Here is a 25,130-nt window from a genome sequence, read left to right as displayed (position 1 = left end):
TGCCCTCAACCCTCAACCCTCCTGCATGGTCAAACTCTGCTGTGACATTAACAAGGCTCAGTCTCTCACTAGGTCGGGTGCCCTTCGGAGTGGACCATGCTCTCGTTTACACCTGCCCAAGCATCTCTGTGATGGTGCTTACAGTCCCCACTAATACCATAGTTCTGACCCAAACCAAAGCCACTTAAAAACCAACTCATGGATGCATCCCCCAAGCCCTCTGCCATCCGTCCACATCGATGCTCATAATACCAGCGACTGTGGATCCCAGCCGCCTGCGTGCCCTCCCCTCCCCCAACCCTCCTCCAAGTCCCCAGAAGGGCCCAGCCCTCTCCTGACCCTTGTGTTTCCCTTGCAGATCCGCGTCGTGAAGGCGTTCCGTAGCTCTCTCTATGAAGGGTTAGAAAAACCCGAGTCTCGAACCTCCATCCATAACTTCATGGCTCATCCTGAATTCCGGATCGAAGATTCCCAGCCTCACATCCCCCTCATCGATGACACCGACCTGGAAGAAGATGCCGCACTCAAGCAGAACTCGAGCCCGCCGTCCTCGCTCAACAAGAACAATAGCGCCATCGACAGCGGGATCAACCTGACAACCGACACGAGCAAATCAGCTACCTCTTCAAGTCCAGGGAGCCCCATCCACAGCCTGGAGACGTCGCTTTAGCTGAGGCCCCTGTCGCCTGGCCACCCTCATGGACCCGCCGCCACCCGCCTCCGGGCGCACACCCTTCCAGGCACCGACTCCCCAATGCGGCAAGGAGTACTCGGTGGAACCCACACAGCAGAAAGAGAACCCGTTTCCACCCACAGACCCTTGCTCTGGCTGCCATGCTGTTTGAACTCTTTTTCACTCCTAGGTCATGGGCAAGGTTGCCCTGGCGTCATCTGGAGCAGAGAGTGGCGTGGGTTTTGTTTTGGTTTTGTTTTTCAAAAAAAATAATAATAATAATAAATTAATTAATTAATTAATTAATTAATTTCAAAAAAAGAGCCCTTCCAGGCTCCAGCCCAGACACGGACCAGCCATGCACCCGCCGGCCACTGCGTCCCCAGCATGAATGTACCTGGACACTTTCAGTCCCCTCTCATTTGATTCTTGGAGGGTTGGGGAGGGGAGATTTTTTTGTTTGCTTTCTTAGGTGGGAACTGCAAACAGGAACTGCAAACAGACTGCTGTTCATTCAGGTCACTGGTCTGTGAGGTTTCAAATGCTTGCCCAGCATGGTCTCAGATGTCTAGATTAATTTAATAACTTTTTGAAATCACAGAGTAGGTTTGCACCAATGGAACCCAAGAACTCCACAGACACTCATGAGGTTATATCCGTTTCTTTGTATCTATATCAACGTATACTTCTTGGAGACTGTATACGTGTATATAGATAGGTAGATATTATATATATATATATATATACATATATATACATGGATATATAAAGTTCCTTTGCCGGCATGTTGCCTTGTTTCTGCTTAAATTGCTCTATTTTAACTTATGTCCTAAAAGAAGAATGTAATTTGTTTACAAACCTGTAGATAATGTCTTTGGATATCTGTGTGGTTTAAGGACACTGGTGACCAAGATGCTTATGAACAGCTCAGCCCAACAGACACATCCCCTGGATTGCATCCTTGAAGTTTTCAAATAGCCATGCTCTGATTTCTGCCTGCTCTTTCTGTTTCAATAATGTCACTACTGTGGGAAGCTCAGGCAAAAAGCCAACAGCTCCCAGGGATCCGTCCTGAGGAGCTAAGCAACGCGCTCCACCGTAGACAAGGGAGAAGAGGAGAGAAGGCTTCCGGGTTCATAACGCGACTGACCGTCCAGGTCCCAAGACGCCGGTAGAAGGCTTTTCTCTCAATGAAACTCACTTGAGTTTACAGAGAGCATTTCAGAACTGAGTTGTCTTTGGCACTGTCTGTGACTCGAGGTAGTGTTCAAATATTACAAATGCTATTGTGTTGATTTTTTTTTTTTAGTTAGTAATTTAGATGTTTCTTTTATAAATGGCAGCATAGGCACTGCCGACATATTGGATGAGGGTCGGTATGGCTTGCTGCTTTTGTTTTTCTTTTTGAAGAAGAATAGCCTTTTTTCTCTGCACTATTTAGATCCGAATGAACCTTATGATGTGTACATTGAGATGTATTCAGTGTGATTTTTAAACCAAATTGTCTTCCTGTAGTCACAATATATACTGTAGCCTTTTAACAGCAAGTCCCGCTTTCCCAGACAGAAGCCATTCTGATACCTTCCCGTGTCACAGGTGAGAAAAGGTGGCTATCCCCTCCCACAACAATAACAGCACTAGTAGCCCCACTTATTAAGAGCTTGTCTGTCGGCCTCTTAACTGCTAAGCACTTTGTGGGTCTCAGCTTTTTTTCATAAAAGAACTTTTGTATTTAATACAAAGTTTGCTTTGAGACTTTTCAGCATACAATCTTTTTCCATAAACTTGTACAGTGCAAAAGACATTTTGAATACCATGATCGATGATGTCCCGTGCTTCGAGGAGAACCAAACACTTTCCGCCTCACTTGTGAACTCCATCCTTCGCTCCCTCCCTTCCCACAACTGCTCCTCGCTCCTCAGCCTGGCCCCCAGCCCTCCTCAGACCCAGAGACCTCTTCACTAAACAAGATGACAGCCACTTGGGAAAAGAGCCATAGTCAGCTGGGAGGGCCCACGTCTGGATGGTTGTGGAAAAACTTGAGTTTTGGTTTCGGGTTCAAAGTCCGCCCATCCCACCTGGCCTCAATCTCTCTGTAAGGAAGAGTATCTCGAAGGAATCTGAATGTATCCAGGAGAGAGAGCTGCCTCTCCAGCTGTGGTGGACCAGCCCTAGCTGTGCTGACAGACACCTTCAGAGCCAGCCCACAGCACCCCTCCAAGGAGGGAAAGGAAACCTGGGGCAGCCTTGGAACAGGATAGGTTTTGGGTTTGGAGTTTGTTGTTGTCATTTGGTTGGTTTTGGGGTTTTTTTGGGGGGGATTCCTTTGTCACATTTTTCATCCTGCCCTCCATTCAGTCATGCATCTATGACCTCATTCCATGCCACCAGGGTTGTGCTTACAAACCAGAGTCCTTGGACTTTGGAACCAGGCCTCAAGGGCAAACAGGAAGAGGTTCTCAGAGCCAGTATCTTTGGCAGGGAGCACAGGAGTAGCAAGGAGGCCTGACATTAGCATTGGCTTCCCGGTGTCAGGAATGAGGGACAGTCCTATGCCCTAACCCCTTACCCTCACACATTCACACTCATCAACACACACAGACACACACACACACACACACACACACACAGGAGATGATTGGTTTGTCAGAACTCACTGTAGTACACAAAGCTTGCACTTCCGCGTCCTATATCTAGCAGCATGGGGTACGTTTGGCAGTTCACCCCACTAGGGGGTCAATAATTTATGACCATTCATCTGTTTTTATGAATTTTTTTATCTAGACAATAATTGTAAATAAAGAATTCACCGTCTCTGCTCATTTACTACTATGCAATGGTTATGCTTTCCATGGCTGACTCTTCTGACTTACACAGGTGTTTCTGGTGTGTCTATGGTATTTAAAAAAAGAAATCAAGCAGAACATAGGAAACCTGCTCTTTTCTAGTGTTGGACCTGCCCCCTTCTTTCCTGTCCTGTATAAGTGCATCAACTCCCACCCCCTTGGATAGGTGAGGGCCCAGCAGAGAGCCTGCATTATGGCTTTGGATACTTCAGAGTCACCTATCTGTGGAGGAGGGGAGGAAGGCTCAACTTGCTCATCACAGCTTTCCAGGATTCAGGGGCAGCCCCCATTTCTCCACCCTCACCCCAACCATAGCACAGAGCTGACTGGAGGGAGGTGCCCTGCTTCGGAAAGTGGGTGTGGCACTGACCACTCCCAAGCCAGAACCCACCCTATCCTGGGCCCTCTGGTTAATAAAGAGCCACTATGTCCCCATGCCTGTTGAAAAGCCACCCTTTGCCACCTCCTTATGTCTATAAAGACTTAAGCCCAATTCTGGAATTTCTCTTCCGTCTCCCATCTGCTGTCCACTCTGGCACCAGCCACATGTTTTAATTATTGTCCCTCACAAATGTTTTTAGTATGTAGCAGGAGGTGAGTCCCCATCCCTCTGCACAGTATTCCCTGCTACATCTGTTCTTCTGAAGAAATGTTCAAATTCTGCCAGCCTCTCTTCCTTCTGCCTTCCTCTTACCTCTCAACTGGGCCCCTGTCAGTCTATGAGCCACCTCCACCCCACTGTAATCACTGTCCACTCAGAGCCTCTGCATGCAGAATGTCCTGTCAGGACAGACAAAGTAACATCCTGAGTTCTGGGAAGCTGTCGACTTACCTGTCCCCTAAGCTCTAGAATTGTCAGGAGAGGTCACCAAACCCCACCCAACAAATCACCTCCTGTGGTTATGCCAGGGCAGGTCCCTATGTGCCCCTTGTCTGCACAGGAAAGAAGGACCTCTCCCAGACCCAGTACTAAAAGAGAACATTCAGCCTCATCAGAACCACTCTGCATGGCGACACTTCCTGTCTGCCTTTTCTAAACTGGCTTTTGGTTATTTTATTTGGGTTACTGGGGGGAGGTCATCTCTTATTAATTTGGGGTACAAACATGTCTTGCCTGGATATCTTGGCACTCCTGGTCCCTCCCTGCTTGCTGTAGCTGTAAGAGGCTGCCAACTGAACCACACACTGACAAGCCTTCCACCCAACTCTTTCCTGCTCTAGTATCTGAAGCCCCACCCTTAGAGAACCCTAGGAGTGAGGATACTTCTTGAAGCACCAAGGCCCCAATGAGACCCTAGGAGTCTCCAAATATCTTCCAAGGTCCAAAGAAGCCCTCTGATTTAACATATAGATCCAGCCCACCCAAGGCATGGGACTCTAGGCCCTGGGCAGCTACCATCATCCCCTCCTCCCAAAACAAAAGGTTTGAGGCTACTTGGGGCCACCTTCCAGGTCCTTGGTCTGTTTTGTAATGTCTGTGGTGCTCTCCCTCCAGGGCCCTTCCTCTCGGGGGTCACCACACTTTGCTAACTCTTGTGTGCACATCTTTTATAACAGAGTAGCGAGGGAATGGTGCCGCCTCCAGCTTCCACAAGCTGCCTGGGCTCTGGGGGGCTCTGGGACAATCGGGGCTGGGAAGTGACTGTGCTCTTATTGTACACTCTTTATTTCTCTGTATCTCTGGCTTGTGCTCTTTGTAACTAACGGGATTTGTCTGCCTTTTCAACACTATACTAAGCAATAACAATAAATGCACACATGGAAACGCAGGCATGGTAACCATCCCAAGGCCTTTTTCCGTAGGACAGCTGGGTCCCCATTCTCTATGGATTTGAACTTGGGGAAGTCGAGTCTCTGGTTGGGAAAGACATTTTGACCTAGATTATCACATCTTTGAGCTCCACCATCTGAGGGACCTGTCATGAGCCATTAACCCGTCTCAAAAAGAGGCTTGGGAGAAGGGGGTCTCAGGAAGAAAAGAGTAACTCAGAGGCAAAGTGGCAGCGAGGTGAAGGGCAGCAACTGGAGGATGCTGTGGATGGCCTGACTGTGGTCTGGGATAAACTAGAGGAAGATGGTGGAAAATGTGGACACAGATTATAGGTGTCGTCCTCTAGTGAGGAGGAGGGAAGCGAAGAGGAACCCAGTGCTCTAGTGTTTCATTTGCATTCTGGTGCTGTGATAAAACACGGTGGCCAAATGAACCTTGAGGAGGACAGATGTGTTTGCTTACAGATCCTAATCACAGTCCGTCACCCAAGGAAGTCAAGGCAGAAACTCAAGCAGGGCAGCAAACTGGAGACAGGAATGGAAGCATAGAATTGGAGGAACACTGCTTATAGGCCTGTTTCCTCATTGGCCTGCTTTCTTATACTTCCCAGAACCACCTACCTAGGGGTGGTGCCAACCACACTGAGCTGAGCCTTCCCACATCAGTCATTAATCAAGAAAATGCCCCCAACAGACTTGCCCATGGGCCAATTGGATGGGTGCAACTACTCAACGAAATCCCCATTTGTCAGATGACCCTGGCTTGTGTCAGATTGGCAAAACCAAAACAACACCACACTAAACAAAAAGCACCTAACAGCACACCAAAGGAATCTGAATTTAGCAAACCTCTCATAGGAAAGAAAGTATACCAGACTAAGAAACAAGCATCAAGTTATAAACACAAAATCCCATCTCTTCACAAGCTGGATTGGCTCCCAGATCTAGCTTCAGTGGTCTCATCTAACTTCTGAGCACTGTTTCAGTTCCAAGGTTAATTTAATCCAACATTAACTTTCAGAGTAGGTATTACAGGCTGAGCATCCTGATTCTGAAAATTTGGAACTTTCTGAGTGCCAACATGACGCCACAAGCAGGTTTCCCACACCACCAAAGTTTGCTTTAGGCACAAAATTATTAAAAACATATAAATTCCGCCAGGTGGCAGTGGCAGATCTCTGTGAGTTTGAAGCCAGCCTGGTCTACAGAGTGAGATCCAGGATAGGCGCCAAAACTACACAGAGAAACACTGTCTTGAAACACACACACACACACACACACACACACACACACACACACACACATTCCAACTATGTTCGTAAGAGTATATAAAATGTTACATGCTTGTAATCAGACTTGGATCCCATCCCAGGATATCTCATGGTCATGCAAATGTTCACAAAATCAAAATGAAATGGGTCCCAAGAGAAGAGATACTTCACTTGTACTGTGCTTCCCACTTAACAGAGAAGAGGCAAAGAATGAGCCCTCAGAAGTAGGAGATGAGGTTCTGATGACTCTCCATCTTTAGCCAGAGTTGGCATTCTAAAGCTTGTAACACCTTGCCTTCCAGTCTACTTGCAAATGTCTTCAGTTTCTGTTGCTTATCCAAGATCCTCAATGTCTTCTGCTTTAGGAGTTATACCAGGAGGTCCCTTCAATAACAATGACACCTCGTGCATTATATTTACATATAAGATGCCCCTTGTCACCATTTTCAACTGGAGGAAAGGCTCAGAGAAAACTAACTTGGCCTCATCAGTTGAAGGAACAGTGGTGCAGCTACAGAGGGGCCTGTGCCCTGGAGAACAGAAGGCCAAATTGGCCTCTCAAGTTTGTTTTCTGTTTTACCCTAAGTACTGCTTCTTCCCATCCCTGTGACAACTTCTCCATTGAAGAAGAAAGATCTCAAAGGCTCCGTGGCAGGAGGGCAGGGATATAAGGCTGCCACTCTCCTGGCCCCTCTCCAAACCCCTTCACACTCCTTGAGTTTTGGCATTTGCTGGTAGCTACCTCCAACCAGGGTTTTTAATCCTAGTTTCAACATAGGACTGGAAGGGATTTGGATTTAGCTGGGGTAGGGGTGGAAGAAGCGTGGAGGTTCCACCCTGGACCACTTGGCTTCTTAAGATCTGAAGTGGGTGGGAGGATGGGGCCATATGCATTAGAGGAGCTGTCTTTCAGCTCAGCATCCTCCTTACAGTGCTTGTGTGGAAAACCAAAAGCTAAGGGGAAGGGGTTGGGGGTCTCAAGTTGCCTTCTCTTGGAGCAGTCAGAGTCCCAGGGATTAGAGACTCTGGTTTGCTGTCTCTAAAGAAAGGCGGTGCACTAACGGTTGTGGGTGGGTGGGCTGGACTCCTGACAGGACTTCCAGGGTTCCTCATGGGCCAGACTCACAGGATCCCAGAGAATCCCTCTGGGGTCTCTTAAATTATCGGCCCTATAGCAGGGCCGTCCTGCGGAAGACCTAACAAAGTACTAACACAGTCTACTCGCGAAATTAATCACTGCAATGTTCGTAATAAAATCCAGAGGGACCTAGAACTCACAGAATAGGAAGGTGAAGCTGTAATCACTAATCATTTATGCATTTCAGGAACCAGGAAAGCTTGGTCTAGGTAGAAAATCCGCTAGTGACAGTTTTAGATTATAAAAACTAGTGATTAGGGTTGCCATAGCAACCAGAGCCCCACGAACGGCCAAAATAAGGGCGGAGCCGAGAGAGGGCGGGACGCGGGTTCCCGAGGAGGCGGAACCTTTGTGTGAGTCGAATGTGTTGCTGACCGGAAGCTCCTGGGTGACGGCCTGCCGGCTGCGGGCCGGCGCCGGAAGTGAAGCGTATTGAGCTGCCACGTCCGAGGCCGTGAGTCCCCGCTGCAACAGCTATGGTGAGTGTTGCGATCCCGGTGGCAGTCGTGACCTTCAGCCTGCCCAGCCCCCCTCCACCTCTTCAACATTTGCGTGTCTTGCCTCTGTGGGTTTCAGAGTGGGAGTTCATGGTAAGGCCGCCAGGCCTTCCGGAACTCAGAGGCCCGGGCTGCTGTGGCATCCCCTGCCCATCTCGGGTCTTGTCCTCCCTAACTGGAAGAGAAAAAAAAAAAAAAAAAAAGCCAAAGCCATCATAGGAGCTGCTGTCTACCGAGCCCTTAGTGCGTTCCCACCATTGCTCACATCCTCTGCCTGAAGGTAGCCTGCGGAGCCGGTGCTGCTATCATCATTTGAACTGGACGTAGCAAAGCTGAGATCCAAATCCTCCTAACTGTTCCGTCCTGCCACTTACTACCTCAGCAAAAGTGCCAGGCGGGAACAGTTGTTTAGACACAGGGCTCCCAGGTGTGATAGGCTTTTCGGGAAACTGACGAGAGGCCTAGCTGAATGGCTCTAGTCTAGGACGTCGTCTCGGATTTTTTTTTTTTTTTTTTAACTTCCGAGGTATCTGCAGTGTATCTTCAGTGCCCCCTGAGTCACTGAGTGAATGAATGAGATCAGTCGCTGGAAGTCTTAGACTTGATTGGCACAGTGGTGCAAGGAGCTTCTTCCCTCTTCTGTTGGCCTTTGACTCTTCTGTTGCTGAGTTGGAGACTCTTAAGCTGGTTATGGAACTCATTCTAAATGTGTAACTGGTGTGATTCTGATGAGCCGGATTGTTTTGAGTGCTGTTTCTTACTGTGTTCCAGTAACCCCATACGTGTTGGGTGCTGCAGAGGTCAGCTCCACGAACTTTTTAACACATAGCATCCCAGAGTGTGGATCACAACCCGTGGCTGCTGAGTGAGGATGGTCAGGAAGAAGCGCCAGCTCTCAGAGGTCCTTTGGGTCACCAACATCAAATTACTTCTCCCTCAGCCAGTCTGGATTGTGGGGATTCTTGAGAACACCGCCCACCTTGTATGATGTGTGTTGGGGCAGAGGTGGAGGGTGTGGGGCCAGGTCTGGTAGTATAGACCATAGGCTGAGTTTTTGAGGTTCGTAGATAGGGTTTATTCCCAGCAGTGTGGTTTTGGCAAGGGTTTTCTCTTCACTGGTTCTTAAGTTGTTTAGTCTTTATTGGCTGTAACTGACTTCTCCTGGTGCCTCTCAATGCCAAGGGAAAACGTCAGTGTCTGCAAGCAGGTGTAATTCCTCTTCCTTTAGTCTTTGCAGACCCTCAAGCGCACTTTTTAAAGCACTTCGAATTCACAAGAAAACTTATACTTACTCTGTGTGCCTTACTGAATGCCTTGCTATCATGCTCTCTCAAGGCCTACCTTTCTGAAAAGTAGCCCAGGCTAGCCTAGAATTCTTGCTCCACTTTCATGAGCCTCCTGAGTTTTAAGGTCCTGCACCACAACACCCTGCCTTGAAGAATCAGGCTTTGTAACTGCAAAGTTTGCACTGGAAAAGGTGACGTGGGAAATGGTGAGATATGTCAATCTCAAATGATAGCCACCTTTTCAGTTCCCTTTTCTCTTTCAAGAATTAAGTAGTGGTTGAGCAAAAAAAAAAAAACAAAAAACAAAAAAACAAAAAAAACAAAAAATTATATTTTTGTTCATTTATTAATTCAATGGAAAGGTACTGAGTTTCTTCTATCTGTAATACATTGTGCTGGGGCTGGGAGAGACGGCTCAGAGGTTAAGAGCACTTCCAGAGGTCTTCCAGAGGTCGTGAGTTCAATTCCCAGCAACCACATGGTGGCTCACAACCATCTGTAATGAGATCTGGTGCCCTCATCTGGCCTGCAGGCATATATGCAGGCAGAACACTATATACATAATAAACAAAATCTTTATAAAAAAAAAAACAAAAACAAAAACAAAAAACGTCATGCTAAAAAATTTTAAAGAAATTCAAAACTGAGGGATATAATGGCACGTGTCTTTAATCCCAGCACTCAGGAGGCAGAGGCAGGTGAATCTTAGTTTGTGGCTAGCCTGTTCGACAGAGGGAGTTCCAGGCCATGTATTAAGACAAATAGAGAATGTGTCAAAGGTATAGATAGTTGGAGCCTACATTCTCCAGCAGAGAAGTAGTATAAAGTACTGTAGCTATTCAAGGCTTGTGTGTGTGTGTGTGTGTGTGTGTGTGTGTGTGTGTGTGTGTGTGTGTGTGAGAGAGAGAGAGAGAGAGAGAGAGAGAGAGAGAGAGAGAGAGAGAGAGAGAGAGAGAGGGAGAGAGGGAGAGGGTGAGAGTGTCAGTCTAGCTAGTTGGGGATCAAGGGAGGCTGATTTAAAAACAAAAACAAAAACAAATGGGGAAATCATTGATGCACATCATGGCTGTTTTCTACCTCTACAGACTATCAAACCTGGGTCCCACTAAGGTCAAAGTCTAGGCAGACCAGAGAGTAACCTCAGAAGCAATTCAAATCAGGTCCTGGTCTGAAACTTTCTGGACCATCTGAAGCTCTGTAATGCAGAAAGGAGATGTGAACTCTGCTCCTGCTTGGTCCCACCTTACCTTTGAGAGCTGCCAAGCCTGCTTTCCAGGCTCACTGACCTCAAGTTCTCAGACTATCTTTGCCCGTGGGATCCTCTTTTGCTTGGATTATATCTTCTCCCTGGTTCTCATCACTTAAGGCAGCTGTATGTCCCCCTCATCATGGGCTCCTCCTGTCCACACAAACCACAGTATGGCTGACCTGGCCTACTGCAAGTTATTTTGAGCTTCTCTGAGGCAAGACCTGCCATTCACACTCCTGTTGGGCCACAGTCCTTCGCACGGTACTCAATTCAAAGAAGGCCCTTAGCTGGAAATGCACATATGTTATCCTTGCATTTAGGAGGCTGAGGCAAGAGGAGCCTGAGTTCAAGACCACACTGAATTACGTAATGAGAGCCAGAAAAAGAAAGTGTTTACAGAATGAGTGTGTCAGTGAGTGAATGAGTGAACAAATCCCCCTAAGAACTTTAGAGGCAACTGGTGCTTTACTGAGATGACTGTTGTAGCTGCTGTCAATGAATTCACAGAATGTCTTTGGTTCTAGGTGTCAGTAATCAACACCGTGGACACCTCTCATGAGGACATGATTGTAAGTATCCATTCATCCCTTCTCCTGGGCCTAGACATGGGCATTCTCTTCCATGGGAGTTCAGGCCATGTAGTAGTTCCCAGCAGGCCATAGCCTCTAAGGTTTCATTGTTCTCCCACATGACCTCTGAGTTGGCTTGTCTTTGCTATGAGAAACTGGTTCTGTTGTGCAGCTCAGGCCCTTCAACACAGTAGCCTGCTCTGAGAGTAAGGCTGAGTTGGGGGCAGGGGTTTGACCATCATCTTCCCACCTGTCTTCCTTTCAGGCCACTTCTCAGCTCCACTGAAAGGGAGTTAAATGAGGGAGAGTAGGAAGTCAGTGGCAGCCACAGTGAAAGCCTAGGGCAGAGGCAGATGGGCGTCTACCCCAGAGAGTAGGCCACACCAGACCCTTGGGCCTGAAGTCATTACTCAGGGCGTTTCTTGAGAGGCCAACACAGGGCACAGTGTAGTGCTGCTGGGGAAGGTCCAGAGGTTAAAGTCTCTAAGACAGAAACATCCTTCCTGCTTCCTGAAGCCAAACAATGCAGGCAGCCTTCAAGTGGGGCCCAGGCCTGGTGGTCTCAGCCTTTTCTGTGGAGTTCCTGACCTCCCAGCCTGACTACTGACACTTGTTTGGGGGTTCTGATGCAAAATTGTGCATGTTACTCATTCTGGACGTGAGTAGTCTAGCTGTGAGACTACATACATGGCTGGAGCTGGCATGAGCCCAAGGGAAAGAAGATCCACTCTAGACACAGTTGCCAGTGTCCCACCTTGGTTTCCTCCCGGGGACCAGATGAGGTAGTACAGTAGTTAGAAATATTTACATGCTCACGAAGTTTGTCATCAGACCCTGACTGTTTTCATTCAAGGACCCTTGGAGCCAGTGCACTCCTTAGCCCCTTTGAAAAATAAGGAAACGGAAGGTTAAAGGCCAAAGCTAATTTTCCAAAGGTTGTACAACAGAGAAGCTAAGGATAGAACTTTCACCCCAGGTACTATGCCCTCCTTCCCAGTATGATAGAACTCTGCTGAAAAGGCTTTGGAATGGACCTGCAGCTTGCCTACCAGTAGAGCAAGGCCTAACACAGTAGAAAGAATTGTTTTCTTTGAGTAGACAGTTCCATGTAGCACCTTCTTTGAAAGGTTATAACTGCTCCAGGTAACAGCTGACTTTTGCTGAAACCTGCAGGGTGGGACAGATAGGAAGTAGCAACCACTTGGATAGGTGAGCCAGCTAATAGGGGACTGGTGTGGAAGTCCATACAACATGCTGCAGAAATAGGCCCAGAACTGGGGCAGCAGTCAGCCCTAACTGCAGGTATCCAGTCAGTGTCAAAGTGGGTTCCTGAGCAATGGGAGCAATGATACTTAAAGCATTGCTTCCCATGGGTGTAGAATCTGGAGTACTAGACACACTGCTAGGAAAACGGTACCCAAACTATCCAGGACTTTGGTGCAGTGAGAGGACCACATGTCACATGTCTGTATGGAACCCTGTATCCAGGCCCACATTGCCTCAGAGAGGTGCTGCATGGTGCCTGAAGTATTCTGAGGCCCGCTCTCAATCATTAGTCTTGGGGTCTGGGGCTAAGCTGAGCCTCAGTTTGTCTTCCCCAATAGCCCATGGAGCCTGTGATCAGGACAGGGCCTGAAAGGAGGCAGAGAACAGCCAAGTCGGTTTTTCTTTCTGTACGCACAGAACAGGGCTAAAAGGAGTACATGAAGAATCTAGAACAACCATCTCAATATGGCAGGGAAGTGATAATACCAACGTTCTAGCTTCTTGTCCCTGAGGTGATGATTCTTTGAGACTGAGTTTGAATAGATTCTGGTGTATACTAGGTCTTGACTGGTTCACCTACCTGTCCTATAGGCTTCCTCAGCTGCCCTTCCCTTGCAACATGATGCACAGATAGGAGTTTGGGTAGTTTCTGGTCTATACTAGGTCTGGCTGGGGCTTCCCCCACCCATCCTGCAGGCTTCCCCCATTGTCCTCCCTTGCAGCATGATGCCCAGATGGACTATTATGGCACCCGCCTAGCAACCTGCTCCTCGGACAGGTCCGTCAAAATCTTTGATGTGCGAAATGGAGGGCAGATCCTCATTGCAGACCTCAGAGGGTAAGTGTAAACAAGCCTGGAGAAGGTCTCAGGGTAGCTGGAATCTAAGGCCTTGGGGGAAGGATGAAAGCACAAATCCAGGACAGTCCCAGAGTGCATTCAACAATGAGGATGCTTAGAGCCCAGACCCCTGTACTCTTAGCAGAGGTGCAGGTAAGGGTGCAGGTACGTTCAGGTATGAGCCCTAGCTCTACCATCAGGAGACCTGGGCAAGTGAGGCACTTTGTGTCTTAGAGCCCTCCTCTGCTTAATCCCAGATAGGCTAATCCTGCCTCCATCCAGGGCCATCCTCAGTAGATTTGTGATATGGGCAACCACTGCCATGTTCAGAAGCAATGACTACTACTACCATCCTATACATATTTAGCCATTTGACCTGAAGTATCATTTGGTAAGTATGATCACAAGATAAACTTACTTGGAGCACATGTGCAGGCTCATAGGTAGCAGTCAGAGAACAACTTTGTGGAGTTCTCTCTTACAAATGGGTTCTGGGGATTGAACTCAGGTGTTCGGGCTTACACAGCAAGTGCTTTACCCACTGGGCCATCTCACTCGGCCCGAAAGACAGACTTAATTCATCCTGTTGTTCTGCCTGTTTGTCCATGGCAGATGGCCAGGTAGTATGACAGACGTTTGCTCTTCTCTCCTTCCTACTAACCCCTGAGGTCTTGGCTTACTTTCATGCTCATAGATCTGCTTTCCATCAGAGCCTTCCTTTCACATAGTGTAGGTTCCTAACCTAGGGTACCTGGTTCTGTAAGGGTTCTACAAATTGAACCCAAGGTTTGGCTAACTGGGACAGGGAAAACAATTACATTGTTAGCATGACTCTGAATTTACCATTTCCTTCTATTTTGGATGTAGCTGCAAACTCCAGGAATGACTATAGTTCCTGTCACTTTGTCACCAAGAAAATTCAGATGTGTTTTCATCTTACATGTAGCTATCTAAGAATACCATTTGTGCTCATTATGACTTTGAAATTATAGATTGTTAGACCTGCCACTTGGTACTTGGTTTTGGCAAAGAGGAAGTTTGGTGTTTTAGTAACTCATTTCAAGATATGGAGTTTTTATTTTAAACTTAGTAGCATGCAGACCAAATTTAGGTATGGTGGCACATACCTTTTTCCTAGCATTTGGGAGGCAGAGGACAGCTAAGTCAGTTTTACCTCCTGTACCCATTCACAGAACAGGACTGGAAGGAGTGCATGAAGAAGGGTCTGGAACAACCAGCTCAGTATGGTTTGTTTGGTCCCTTTCAGAAGAGAAGACCCCAATTCAAAAAACTAAGACAGCAGGAACACTCTTGTCTCTCTAGAGGGAGGTGGCACTCTGGGTCCCCTGACCCTCTGAGCAGCCTCTGACCCCTTCCCTTTACAGACATGAGGGACCAGTATGGCAAGTAGCCTGGGCCCACCCCATGTATGGCAATATCCTGGCTTCCTGTTCCTATGACCGGAAAGTCATTATCTGGAAGGAGGAAAATGGTACTTGGGAGAAGACTCATGAGCACTCAGGACATGACTCCTCAGGTATGTGGAGTTAGCAGGTGAGGACGAGGGTCCTGTGGATGGGAAGGGCCTCTGTTCTGGATTCCTCCCATGCTCCCTTCCCTTGCTGTTGTCCATCCTTTGGACTCTGGTGGCTTTTCCACTAGTCTGTCCACAGCTGAGGTCAGTCCCCAAGACTAAAGCCAATCCAGAGAAATGTTTATCAAGAACAGTGAGGCTTCCCAAGATAGCCTTGAATCTCAGGGTGCCCCTCCTCCTTGTTTTGTGAAGACAGGCTTAGGAAATGCTGTTAGGTGTTAATTTTTCCTTATTTGGCCAGATGTCAACTGGCAATTCCTGTGGGTTTTCTAAGAATTTAGCAAAACAGTAGATGTATGATGACAGTATGCTCACTGTGCCTCCTTTCCACAGTGAACTCTGTATGCTGGGCCCCTCACGACTATGGCCTGATTTTGGCCTGTGGGAGCTCGGATGGGGCCATCTCCCTACTGACCTATACTGGGGAAGGCCAGTGGGAAGTGAAGAAGATTAACAACGCTCACACGGTGAGTCCAGCCCCTGCTTTCTGCATGAAGGAGAGCGCAGTTTCTGTGCTCCCAGGAGGAGACTAAATGACCCTGCTGAGCAGTGGCTGGAGGGGGGGGGGGGTTATAGGCGAGAGACTGCTGGAGCCTCTTTACTCTGAGGGACAGCAGCTGCACCAGCCTTCTCAGTCCAAGCCAGTGGTGGTACTGACTTTTCCTAGCAAGCCCTTAGGTTGGGGACAGAAGTGTGCGGGCATACTTAACCTTGCTATGGAAGCCTCAGGCTGACATGCACTGGGGCACCCAATGGTGGTGTTTCGAAGAATGGCCTAGAGATCTAGTTCCCTATGCTTTCTAGTCCTTGGACCTTAAGATTGAAATAGTCCAGAAAGCATTGTGAGAAGAAGAAACTCATATTCTTTGAGCCCCTAACTGGATGTCTTGTAATTATCAAAACATTTGTACATGAAAGAACAAACTAGCAATATTCCATTTTCAGGGTTTGTCTACCATAGCATGTGTCAAACCCTCATTCATTTTCCTGTCTGATATTGGGCATTTTCAGTTTTGTTTTTTGTTTTTTTGTTTTTAAGCTGGGGATCGAACTCAGGGCCTTGCGCTTGCTAGGAGAGCGCTCTACCATTGAGCTAAATCCCCAACCCCAGCATTTTCAGTTTTTAATTAGTAAATGTTGCTATGAATGTTTATGGGTATATTTTTGTATCTCTGTTTCTAATTTCCATATATATCTCTGTGAAATAGCTGGGTCATCTGGCAATTTCATGTTTACCTTTTTGCTTTTTCTACTAGTGTATATTCATTGGGTAAAATTACAAGTTTGTACATTTTCATACATGCATACCATATAGTTTGATCATATTTACCTTGTTACCCTCTCTTCTCCCAATGGTCCACTTCCTCTTCCCAAATAATACCTTGTCTATTATCATGTCTTGGTTTTTTTGGTTTTTTTTGGTTTTCTTTTTCCAAGACGGCTTCTCTGTGTAGCGCTGGCTGTCCTAGAACTTGCTCTATAGACCAGGCTGGCCTTAAACTCAGAGACCCATCTGCCTCTTCCTCAGTGCTGAGACTAAAGGCATGCGCCACCACTGCCCAGCTGTCTTGGATTTTGTTTGTTTTATGTCTGTATTCCACATATGAGAGAAAATATGTGGTAGTTGTCTTTCTGAGTTAAGCTTATTGCACTTAACCTGATCTCTAGTTCCATTCATTTTCCTGCAAATGAAATAATTTCATTCTTCCATGGCAGAATGAAGCTCCATTGTATATCTAGGCCCCATTTTCTTTGATCAGTTTAGTTTCTCTGGTGGTGTACACAGGGCTGGCTCCAGTTCCTAGCTGCTGTGAATAGCGCAGCACTAAACATGGATAGCTGAGTTATTCCTGTGCTGTGCTTACACACCCAGAAGTAACAGCAGGATTCTGTTAGTTTTCTGTAGTGGCTGCACTGATTTCCATACACCCCCACCCCTCACCATTGCTGCTAGCACTGTGGAAGCGTTCTTTCTCCCACCTCATCCACCCTGCAGTTTGCTGTTTTCTTGATGGCTGCTTTGCCTAAGGAGATGTAGAGTCAGTGTGTTTTTATTTATAATTCTTGAGTAACTAGACAAACATTTCATGTATTATTGGCATTTATACTGATTATTTTGAGAACTGCTCAGTTTATCTGCCATTTACTGATTGAATTATTTTAATCTTTCACAGCAAGTGCTTTTATCCACTAAGCCATCCCCCACCCCTTGCACAGCTTTAAATATTATTACTGTTTTTTCACCTTGGCATTTTCCCTAGTCATGGAAAGTTTCTTCTGCGGTCATTCCTGCTTGCAGTTTAGATCCATCTTACACTTTTGTTGTTGTTTTGTTCTTGAGACAGGGTTTCTCTGTGTAGTCTTGATGCCTGTCCTGGATCTCGCTCTGTAGACCAGGCTGGCCTCAAACTCACAGAGATCCTCCTGCCTCTGCCTTTCTAGCACTGGGATTAAATGCAAGTGCCACCACCACCAGGTTTGCTCTGGTCTTTTCCTTATATTTATCATACTGTTTGTTTTTGTTTTGCTTTACTTTTCTAATACCTTGGAAGACATCATTAGGTTGAGCTCTATTTTTTTTTAAAAGATTGATTTTAGTGTTTGTATACACACATAAGTGAGTACAGTGCCTTTGGAGGATATAGTCGTTGGTTGCCCGGATCTAGAGTCGTGTTTTATTTGGATGCAGGGTCTCACTCAGTACTGTAAAGTTCCCTCTTTGTACTGCTTTTACTATTCCTTCCATCTGTGTACTAGTTAAAGCGTTGTATGCTTTTGGTATGTTTCCATTGACATTTATTTAAGAAATTTTCTCAAGCCAGGTGGTGGTGGTGCATGTATTTAATTCCAGCATTTGGAAAGTGGCAGGTAGATCTCCAAGTGTGAGGTCAGCCTGGTCTACACAGTGACAGCTAGGGCTACACACAGAAAATCCCTCCCCCCAAAAAAGAAATTTTCTATTTCCCACTTAATTTCTTTAATGACTTATTGTTCAAAACTATGTATAATCTCTATATTAGTAATATTTCTCCTTTCTGTGGCAAAACCCTGACCAAAGCAACTCAAGAAAGGAAAGGTTTATTTTTGGCTTACAGTCTGGTGGTAGCCTGTCATAATAGGGGAAGGCAGGGCACAAGAGGCAGCTGGTGAGGCGTTTGTCACAGTACATCCACAGTCAGAAAGCAGAGACGGATGAATACTGGTGTTCAGTCCAGGATCCTAAGCCCTTGGGAAGGTGCTGCCTACATTCAGTTGAATGTTCTGGTTATGTCCTCACAGACATGTGCAGCTGTTTGCTTCCTAGGCAATCTAAATCCAAGTGAAGGTCTAGTCCTCATGTGTTTGTATAATCTCTGCAGTTTCTTTTGCTGTTGACTTCCATTTTTGTTCTGTTTATCAGAAATATGCAACTTATTATTTCAGACTTTTGAATTTACTAACACTGTGTATCTGGGGCTCTTTTTAATATTTGTCTTACAATGTTTACTCTTAAACTCAGTGCATATATATTGACAACCATTATCTTCATACCAATTGATGGTGTGACTTTCATTGTATCTTATTGTTTTGTCTGCAGAACAGTAAGTCTTTGTCAAGTCTGTTTTGTCAGGTACACTGTTACCACCTGGTTTGATTCTGGTTTGCTTTCTCAGCCTTTCACTTTTAATGTGTTTGTCTCTGCTGCTGAGGTGAGTTACATCCAGCATATTGTTGGTTCTTATTCTAAGTCAGTCTGTTTCTTTGTGTTTGTGTAGTGTAGTATATGCATGTGTACATGTTCATATACATGTGAAGGCAGGAGGTCAATGTCTGGTGTCTTCCTCCATCGCTGTCCACCTTATTTGTTGAGACAGTCTCTCACTGGACCCAAAGCTCACTAATTTGGCTAGACTATCTAGCCAGTGAGTGTCAGGGATCTTCCAGTCTCTGCCCCCCTAGTGCTACTAGTGTGCAAGTGCATATCACCATATCTGTTTTGTTGTTTGTTTTAGTTTTTTTAAGGCAGGGTTCTCTATGTAGCCCTGGCTGTCCTGGAAGTCGCTCTGTAGACCTCAAACTCAGAGATCCCCCTGTCAGAGTGCTAGGATTAAAGACATACGCCACCATGCCAGCCCATGCCTGTTTTTTAATGTGTGTTCTAGGGGTCCAAATCAGGTTTTCATTCTTTGTGGCAAGTACTTTACTTACTGAACCATCTTCCCAGACCTAGTCTGTGTCTTTTTATTTGTGAATTGAGATAATTTACATTGGGAAACTGAGGTAGAAAGGAAGGAAGCTCAAGGCCAGCTTAGGCTACATAGCTAGGACCCTGCCACCAAACAAACAACAAAAAAGAAATATGTAAGCCAAGATCAGAGTTACCATGAGAAGTCATTATTTGGTCATCTAGTTGTTTTGACTCCTCTTTGATGGTGCCGTCTCTAGCTCATCTTTGTATTAATGTTTTGGTTTTTGGTTTGTTTTTTGTTTTGTTTTTTGTTTTTGCTGTTTTTCATTTTCATGTGTACTTTTCTAATAGGATTTATTCTTCCATATGCTTTGAGAGTAATCTTTCTTCCCCCTCTGTGGTACAGGACTCTCCCCTCACCATTCATAAGGCTAGTCTTATGGCCAATTCCCTTGGATTATGCTCTTAGCAGACGCTCTTCATTTCTCCTTTGATTCTGCACTGTAATGTTATTTTCTTTGAGGACTTGAAACACCATCCTATGCCCTCTTGGCCCTCAGGGTTTTTGCTGAGAAATCTGTTGGTCTCATAGTTTGCCTTTAGGGCTAATCCCTACTTTGAGTGTGTGTCTTGTTAGTAATATCTTGTGCAGGTTTATATATATGTCCAAGGTTGGCATCAGGTGTCTTTCCATATTGCTCTCCACATTTTGTTTGTTTGTGGTTTTGGTTTTTCGAGACAGGGTTTCTCTGTGTAGCTTTGCGCCTTTTCCTGGAACTCATTTGGTAGCCCAGGCTGGCCTTGAACCCATAGAGATCCACCTGGCTCTACCTCTCAAGTGCTGGGATTAAAGGCCTGCACCACCACCGCCCAGCTTTTGCTCTCCACATTTTATTTTTTGAGACAGGATCTCTTAATGAATCTGAAATGCATGGATTTGGCTGGGCTAATTGGCTAGTGACCTTAAGAAATCTGCCTGACTCGTGTCCCCTTATCCTGCCTCCCATGCTGGTATTACAAGAACACGTCAGTGCCTAATTCTTTTCATCACATTATTTGTGTGCTATAATCCAAGTCCTGCAACTACAAGAGGGAAATCACCAGGAGTCCATAGGATACTTCCCACTGCTGTGCAAGAGTGCAGCCTCACCACAGGTTCCCCTCCGCAGATTGGCTGTAACGCTGTCAGTTGGGCCCCTGCTGTTGTGCCTGGAAGCCTCATAGACCAGCCATCAGGACAGAAGCCCAATTACATCAAGAAGTTTGCATCAGGTGGCTGTGACAACCTCATCAAGCTGTGGAGGTCAGTGAGTTGTGTGGACATCTCCTGGAGCACTTCTGCTCTGCCTGCCATTGCTCAGCCACACTCTACAAGCAGCAAGGTCACCTTTCTCCCTGTCAGTAACAGTATACTGTTTTCGGTTTGTTAGGTCATCCTTCTAAAACAAACACCTTTCTCTTTTTCTAAGCACTTTTAGTATTCCCCAACCTTTGGAGCTATGGTGGAAAGGGCATTTTCTGGGGACTTGATGGACAACTTAGTGAGCTGAGTAGAATTCCATTCCTTATTCTCATGGAAGAGAACATGAAAGGTGGACTATCCACCAGGGTGGAGATGCCTGCTTGCCGCTGCACCCTGCTCTGGTTTCCTCTAGGGAGGAGGAAGATGGCCAGTGGAAGGAGGAGCAGAAGCTAGAAGCACACAGCGACTGGGTTCGAGATGTTGCCTGGGCCCCCTCCATTGGCTTGCCCACCAGCACCATTGCCAGCTGCTCTCAGGTCAGCCCCACCCGCATGAGGGCAGCCCATGTCCTCAGCCTTGATTCCTTCCAATGTCAAAAGAGGGGAAAGTCCTTCAGAGGGAGGAGGGAGGGCAGCAGGTATCTTTAGACTTGGGCAGAGACCAGGAGCATGTAGGACCAGTGTACCGTGAGATGGGTCAGAAGTAGCTTGAGAACTAATCCCAAACTTGGAGCCAAGTTCAGGTCCCTCCTGACTCTCATGTAGGAGGGATGGAGGTGCCTAAACTTAGTGCCTTGGGTTCATATATCTAGTCAGCCTTCCCAGACACCACCAGTTCTTATTTCCTGTCAACCACTGGAATGAAAGATAATAGGCAAGACCTTTTAGGTCCATTAGAGTGTTTTTATTTATTAGAAGTTTTTCTTATTTGTTTCACACATTCCCTGTTTCTGAGCTTGGTTTAAAAGATGGCTGTCCCTGTTCAGATGAGAAAGACCAGCCAGGCAGGGAGAAAAATATCCATAGCAATGACCTGTTCATCCATAAAACCACAGAACCCAATGTCTATTGTGAGATGTGTTCAGAGTAAACAGATAGGAAGCAGGACAGTGGAACAGACTGTTCAGCTGCCTGTCTGCAGGTCCAGATGGCTGTCCCTGGGGAGAATGCTTAATCCTCCATCTCCTGATGTGTCTTTCCCTAGGACGGTCGAGTGTTTATTTGGACCTGTGATGATGCTTCAGGCAATATGTGGTCACCCAAACTCCTGCACAAGTTCAATGACGTTGTGTGGCATGTAAGCTGGTCCATCACAGCAAACATCCTGGCCGTGTCGGGTGGAGACAATAAGGTATAGCCCATTTCCTGGGCAGTGAGCATACAGACTATAATGATTTTTCACTTGCTGGCATGTTTAGTAAGTAGTCCCACCTAGTCAGAGGTGGATCTAAATTACATCTCAGTCTCTCAACCTTTTGGGGTACTGTGTACACAGGAAAGGAGATGATGTGTAGCCTGAGCTCTGCAAGGAGAGCATTGAGCTGTCCAGGATGTTGATAGGCCTCTTTCCTAAGAATCAGGAGACCACAGGGGCTTTTACTACCTCCTATGTCTCTACCTCTTGCTTTTGCTTTGAACCAAGTGGCCACTGGAAAGACCAACACAGGGCAGAGATAAGGAAAGTAGGGAACACCTGCCTTAAAGCATAGCTTCTCTGTAGAGGTTAGGAGCACTTCCATACTTTCTGTAACTGTAGTAAAATATGTATTTTTTTTTAAACTATTGTAATGACTTTTAAGTGCTGTGTGTTGACACTATGCAACTGACCTCCAGAACTCTTAAGCTTGTAAAACAAGCTCAGCACCTATTAACTAGCTCCATTCACTACCTACTCCACTTTCTGTCCTTTCATGACTGGCTTATTTCATTTAGCATAATGGATTCCCTTTATAAAGCTAATACATACACAACATTATTCATTTTGCTAAGAGTATGAGTGAAGAAACTTTTTTTTCCCACACCTCTACAGGTAGCCTTTTCTGCTCTGTAGTAAGTAGTTCCAGAACTGACTTGCAGGCTCCATCTCAAGGATAGCTTTATTTCTACCTACCAGAGTCAGGACCCAGTGTTTAAATAGGCATTCCTGAGGCATTTTACAGCTGGCTTATCTGCCTGCCTTCTAAGGCCATTCCTCACCCTGTGTGTGAAATAAAGATCCCATTTCTGTAACAGGTGTAAGTGAGCTGCACAAGGTGATATACTTCTGAGGAGCCATGTTGTCAGAACAGTCACTCAGCTTTTCTCAAGGGACAGACCTTTTCAGCTGTTTCTCTACAAGGGTACCTCATATAATAGTTACGTTTTGTCTAACTTGTGCTGTTAAACACAAGCAGCCCAACCCTAGCCTGCTCTTAGCCACACACGTCCTCTCACTGTAACTCCAGTTAGAGCAGCATCCCATGTGGGCTAGTCCTACTGTGCTCTGTACCATGAGTTACTCCTTCCCCTGCATTTTGAGCTAGTGGGAGGTACATGCTTTTTCCACAGCCTGTGTCACATTGAGGAGGCTGGAGAGCAGCAGAAACGGGTGCAGACCTGTGACTTTGTATGCTAACTTGCAGGTGACCCTGTGGAAAGAGTCGGTGGATGGACAGTGGGTGTGCATCAGTGATGTCAACAAAGGCCAGGGTTCTGTGTCAACCTCCATCACAGAGGGCCAACAGAATGAGCAGTGACAACACAGGCGGCCTGGTCTTCTTGTTTCCAGGACTGCCTATTCTGGAACAACGTCCAAATAACTGGGAAGGAGGGTCCCAACGCTCCCAAGATTCCACACCCAAGGAGTGCCCACAGATGGAAACTGGGTGCTCACCTGCCTTACTGGGATTCCATATGTTTAGTAATTTAAAGTCCAGCTGAGAGTATTCATGTTAGGAACAAATGACTATTATTTTTAAATATTTTTGGCCATTTTTAACTATCTTTTGGTTCAGGCTGTTTCCAAGCTAATAAAATCATATTGCATAGAAACTTTGCTGTGTCATCCCACACAGTGTATCTGCCCAAATTGGGCTGTTGTGAGCACCTGTGTAAGCTATATTCCAGACTGGGCCTGCAAGGGCAGTAGCCCCCTTTGGGTACACTTACTCCATGGGATGGGATTGATAACTTCTGCTCTAAAGAATGGGTATGAGATGCCAACACATCCGTATGTCAGGCAAGGAATATTAACCCAGAGCATTCAAACATAAGGCTATGGTGGGAAGCCATGGTTCTGGTCCTAAACAACCTTGAGCCAGGTACCGCCTCCCAGCAGAGGTCCTGAAACCTTCACCTGAACCAGCAGTCACAACAGTAGCTACTGTCTACCACTTGCTGCTTGACTAGCCTTCACACTGTGTTTCAGGTAAGCAATATGGCAGAGGAGATAGGCTTACCCACTTGCTAAGGAGAACGCCAGGATTAGAGTTCCAGCCTACCTCACCCCAAACTTATCCACTGTAGAACCAAAGAGGCAGTGTTATTAGTCCTCAGCCAAAATATGTTCACACCAAACCTTTAAATAGATACCAAGGCAGCTGCTCTATCCAGTCACCTCAGGAGAACTGCAGAGCCCCATCTATCCTTTTTCTTTTCATAAGCCAAACCTGTTGTTTGCCGTAACATGTTCAGGAGTAGAATACACGGCCTCCTAAGTCACTCCATAGAACCCAAACCCTCTGAAAATTGCATAAAAACCATAGCTTCCTTTCTTCCATGATATCATGAGAAAAAGACTAGAAAGGGCCTTTCTTGTGCTGCTCAACTTATAGAGAATGCATGGGAGTCTGTCAGCCTAAGGACAAGCCTGGCTTCCGATGCTGCTTGCTGCTCTCAATGGAGAAATATGCGTGATACTATGACGCATCACACAGCAGCCAGGGGCTCTTTGTAGCTTATGCCTTTGAGGATCAGTTGAAATGGTATGGGGCTGCAGTAAGTAAAATTATGACCCTAAGAGTTTAGGATTGGAAGAATAGCTCTATGTGGCCAACAGCAATAGTTTAAACAATCTCTGGTGTCCACAAAATAGGGTAGTCAATAGAACACATTCACAATAACACACTGGGGAAAGTTCCAAGAAAGATGATAGTCAGACATGGTAGGGACACTTATAATGCCAGCACTTGGGAGGTGTAGGCAGAGGCAGGAGAATTGCCACAAATTCAAGGCCAGCCTTGTCTATAATAGTGAATTCCAGGGCAGGCAAAGCTACATATTGCAATCTTGTCTCAAAGCTATTACACCTTACCAGTATCCCTTCTATTAACTTTAAGGTTTGCTTTCTTTGTTTTGATATAAGGTCTCTCTATGTAGTCCTGGCTGCCCTGGACCTGGATAGATACATAGCTGAGGATGGCCTTGAACTCAGCCTCCTGCCTCTTTCTGATGAGTACTGGGATTATTGGCTTGTACCACCATGCCCAGATTAAGGTTTGTTCTTGAAGCCAAGCAGCCTTGACAGAGCCCAAAGTAATGTGTAGTGGTTTCACCGTGTGAAAATGCCTAACACTCCTTAAAGCAGTGGTTCTCAACCTTCCTAATGCTGCAACCCTTTAATATACAGTTCGTCATGTTGTACTGACCCCACAACTAGTAAGTAACAAAACTATTCAATTGCTACTTCATAACCATAATTTTGCTACTGTTATCATGATGTAAGTATCTGATATGCAACCCCAAG

At 46.2% G+C, this 25,130-nt stretch overlaps 2 protein-coding genes across 12 annotated transcripts in view; both read left to right on the top strand.

Annotated features, from left to right (window-relative positions):
- Positions 1-5,049, top strand: part of Atp2b2 (ATPase plasma membrane Ca2+ transporting 2) — a 319,903-nt gene extending 314,854 nt beyond the window's left edge. For 7 of the 11 annotated variants that reach the window (XM_036181098.1, XM_036181095.1, XM_036181094.1 and 4 more), the window contains one exon: positions 359-5,049. In XM_036181098.1, the coding sequence (XP_036036991.1) occupies positions 359-670 (312 nt within the window). In that variant the 3' untranslated portion in view covers positions 671-5,049. The remainder of the gene's footprint in view (positions 1-358) is intronic. The other 4 variants (XM_036181100.1, XM_036181099.1, XM_036181096.1 and 1 more) reach the window with 2 other exon arrangements.
- A 3,037-nt stretch (positions 5,050-8,086) lies between these two features.
- On the top strand, positions 8,087-23,437 carry Sec13 (SEC13 homolog, nuclear pore and COPII coat complex component). Its single transcript, XM_036182574.1, has 9 exons — positions 8,087-8,177; positions 11,255-11,299; positions 13,288-13,403; positions 14,789-14,940; positions 15,331-15,464; positions 20,335-20,468; positions 20,821-20,944; positions 21,612-21,758; positions 23,029-23,437. Exons 1-9 carry the CDS (start codon positions 8,175-8,177, stop codon positions 23,140-23,142), a joined length of 969 nt encoding a protein of 322 aa, XP_036038467.1. The 5' UTR covers positions 8,087-8,174; the 3' UTR covers positions 23,143-23,437.
- Positions 23,438-25,130: the final 1,693 nt, after the last annotated feature.

The sequence above is a fragment of the Onychomys torridus genome, chromosome 3 (assembly GCF_903995425.1).
Source record: "Onychomys torridus chromosome 3, mOncTor1.1, whole genome shotgun sequence".
Taxonomy (NCBI): Eukaryota; Metazoa; Chordata; class Mammalia; order Rodentia; family Cricetidae; genus Onychomys; species Onychomys torridus.
Note: the sequence above shows the minus strand (reverse complement) of the source record. Positions and strands in the feature narration are given on the sequence as shown.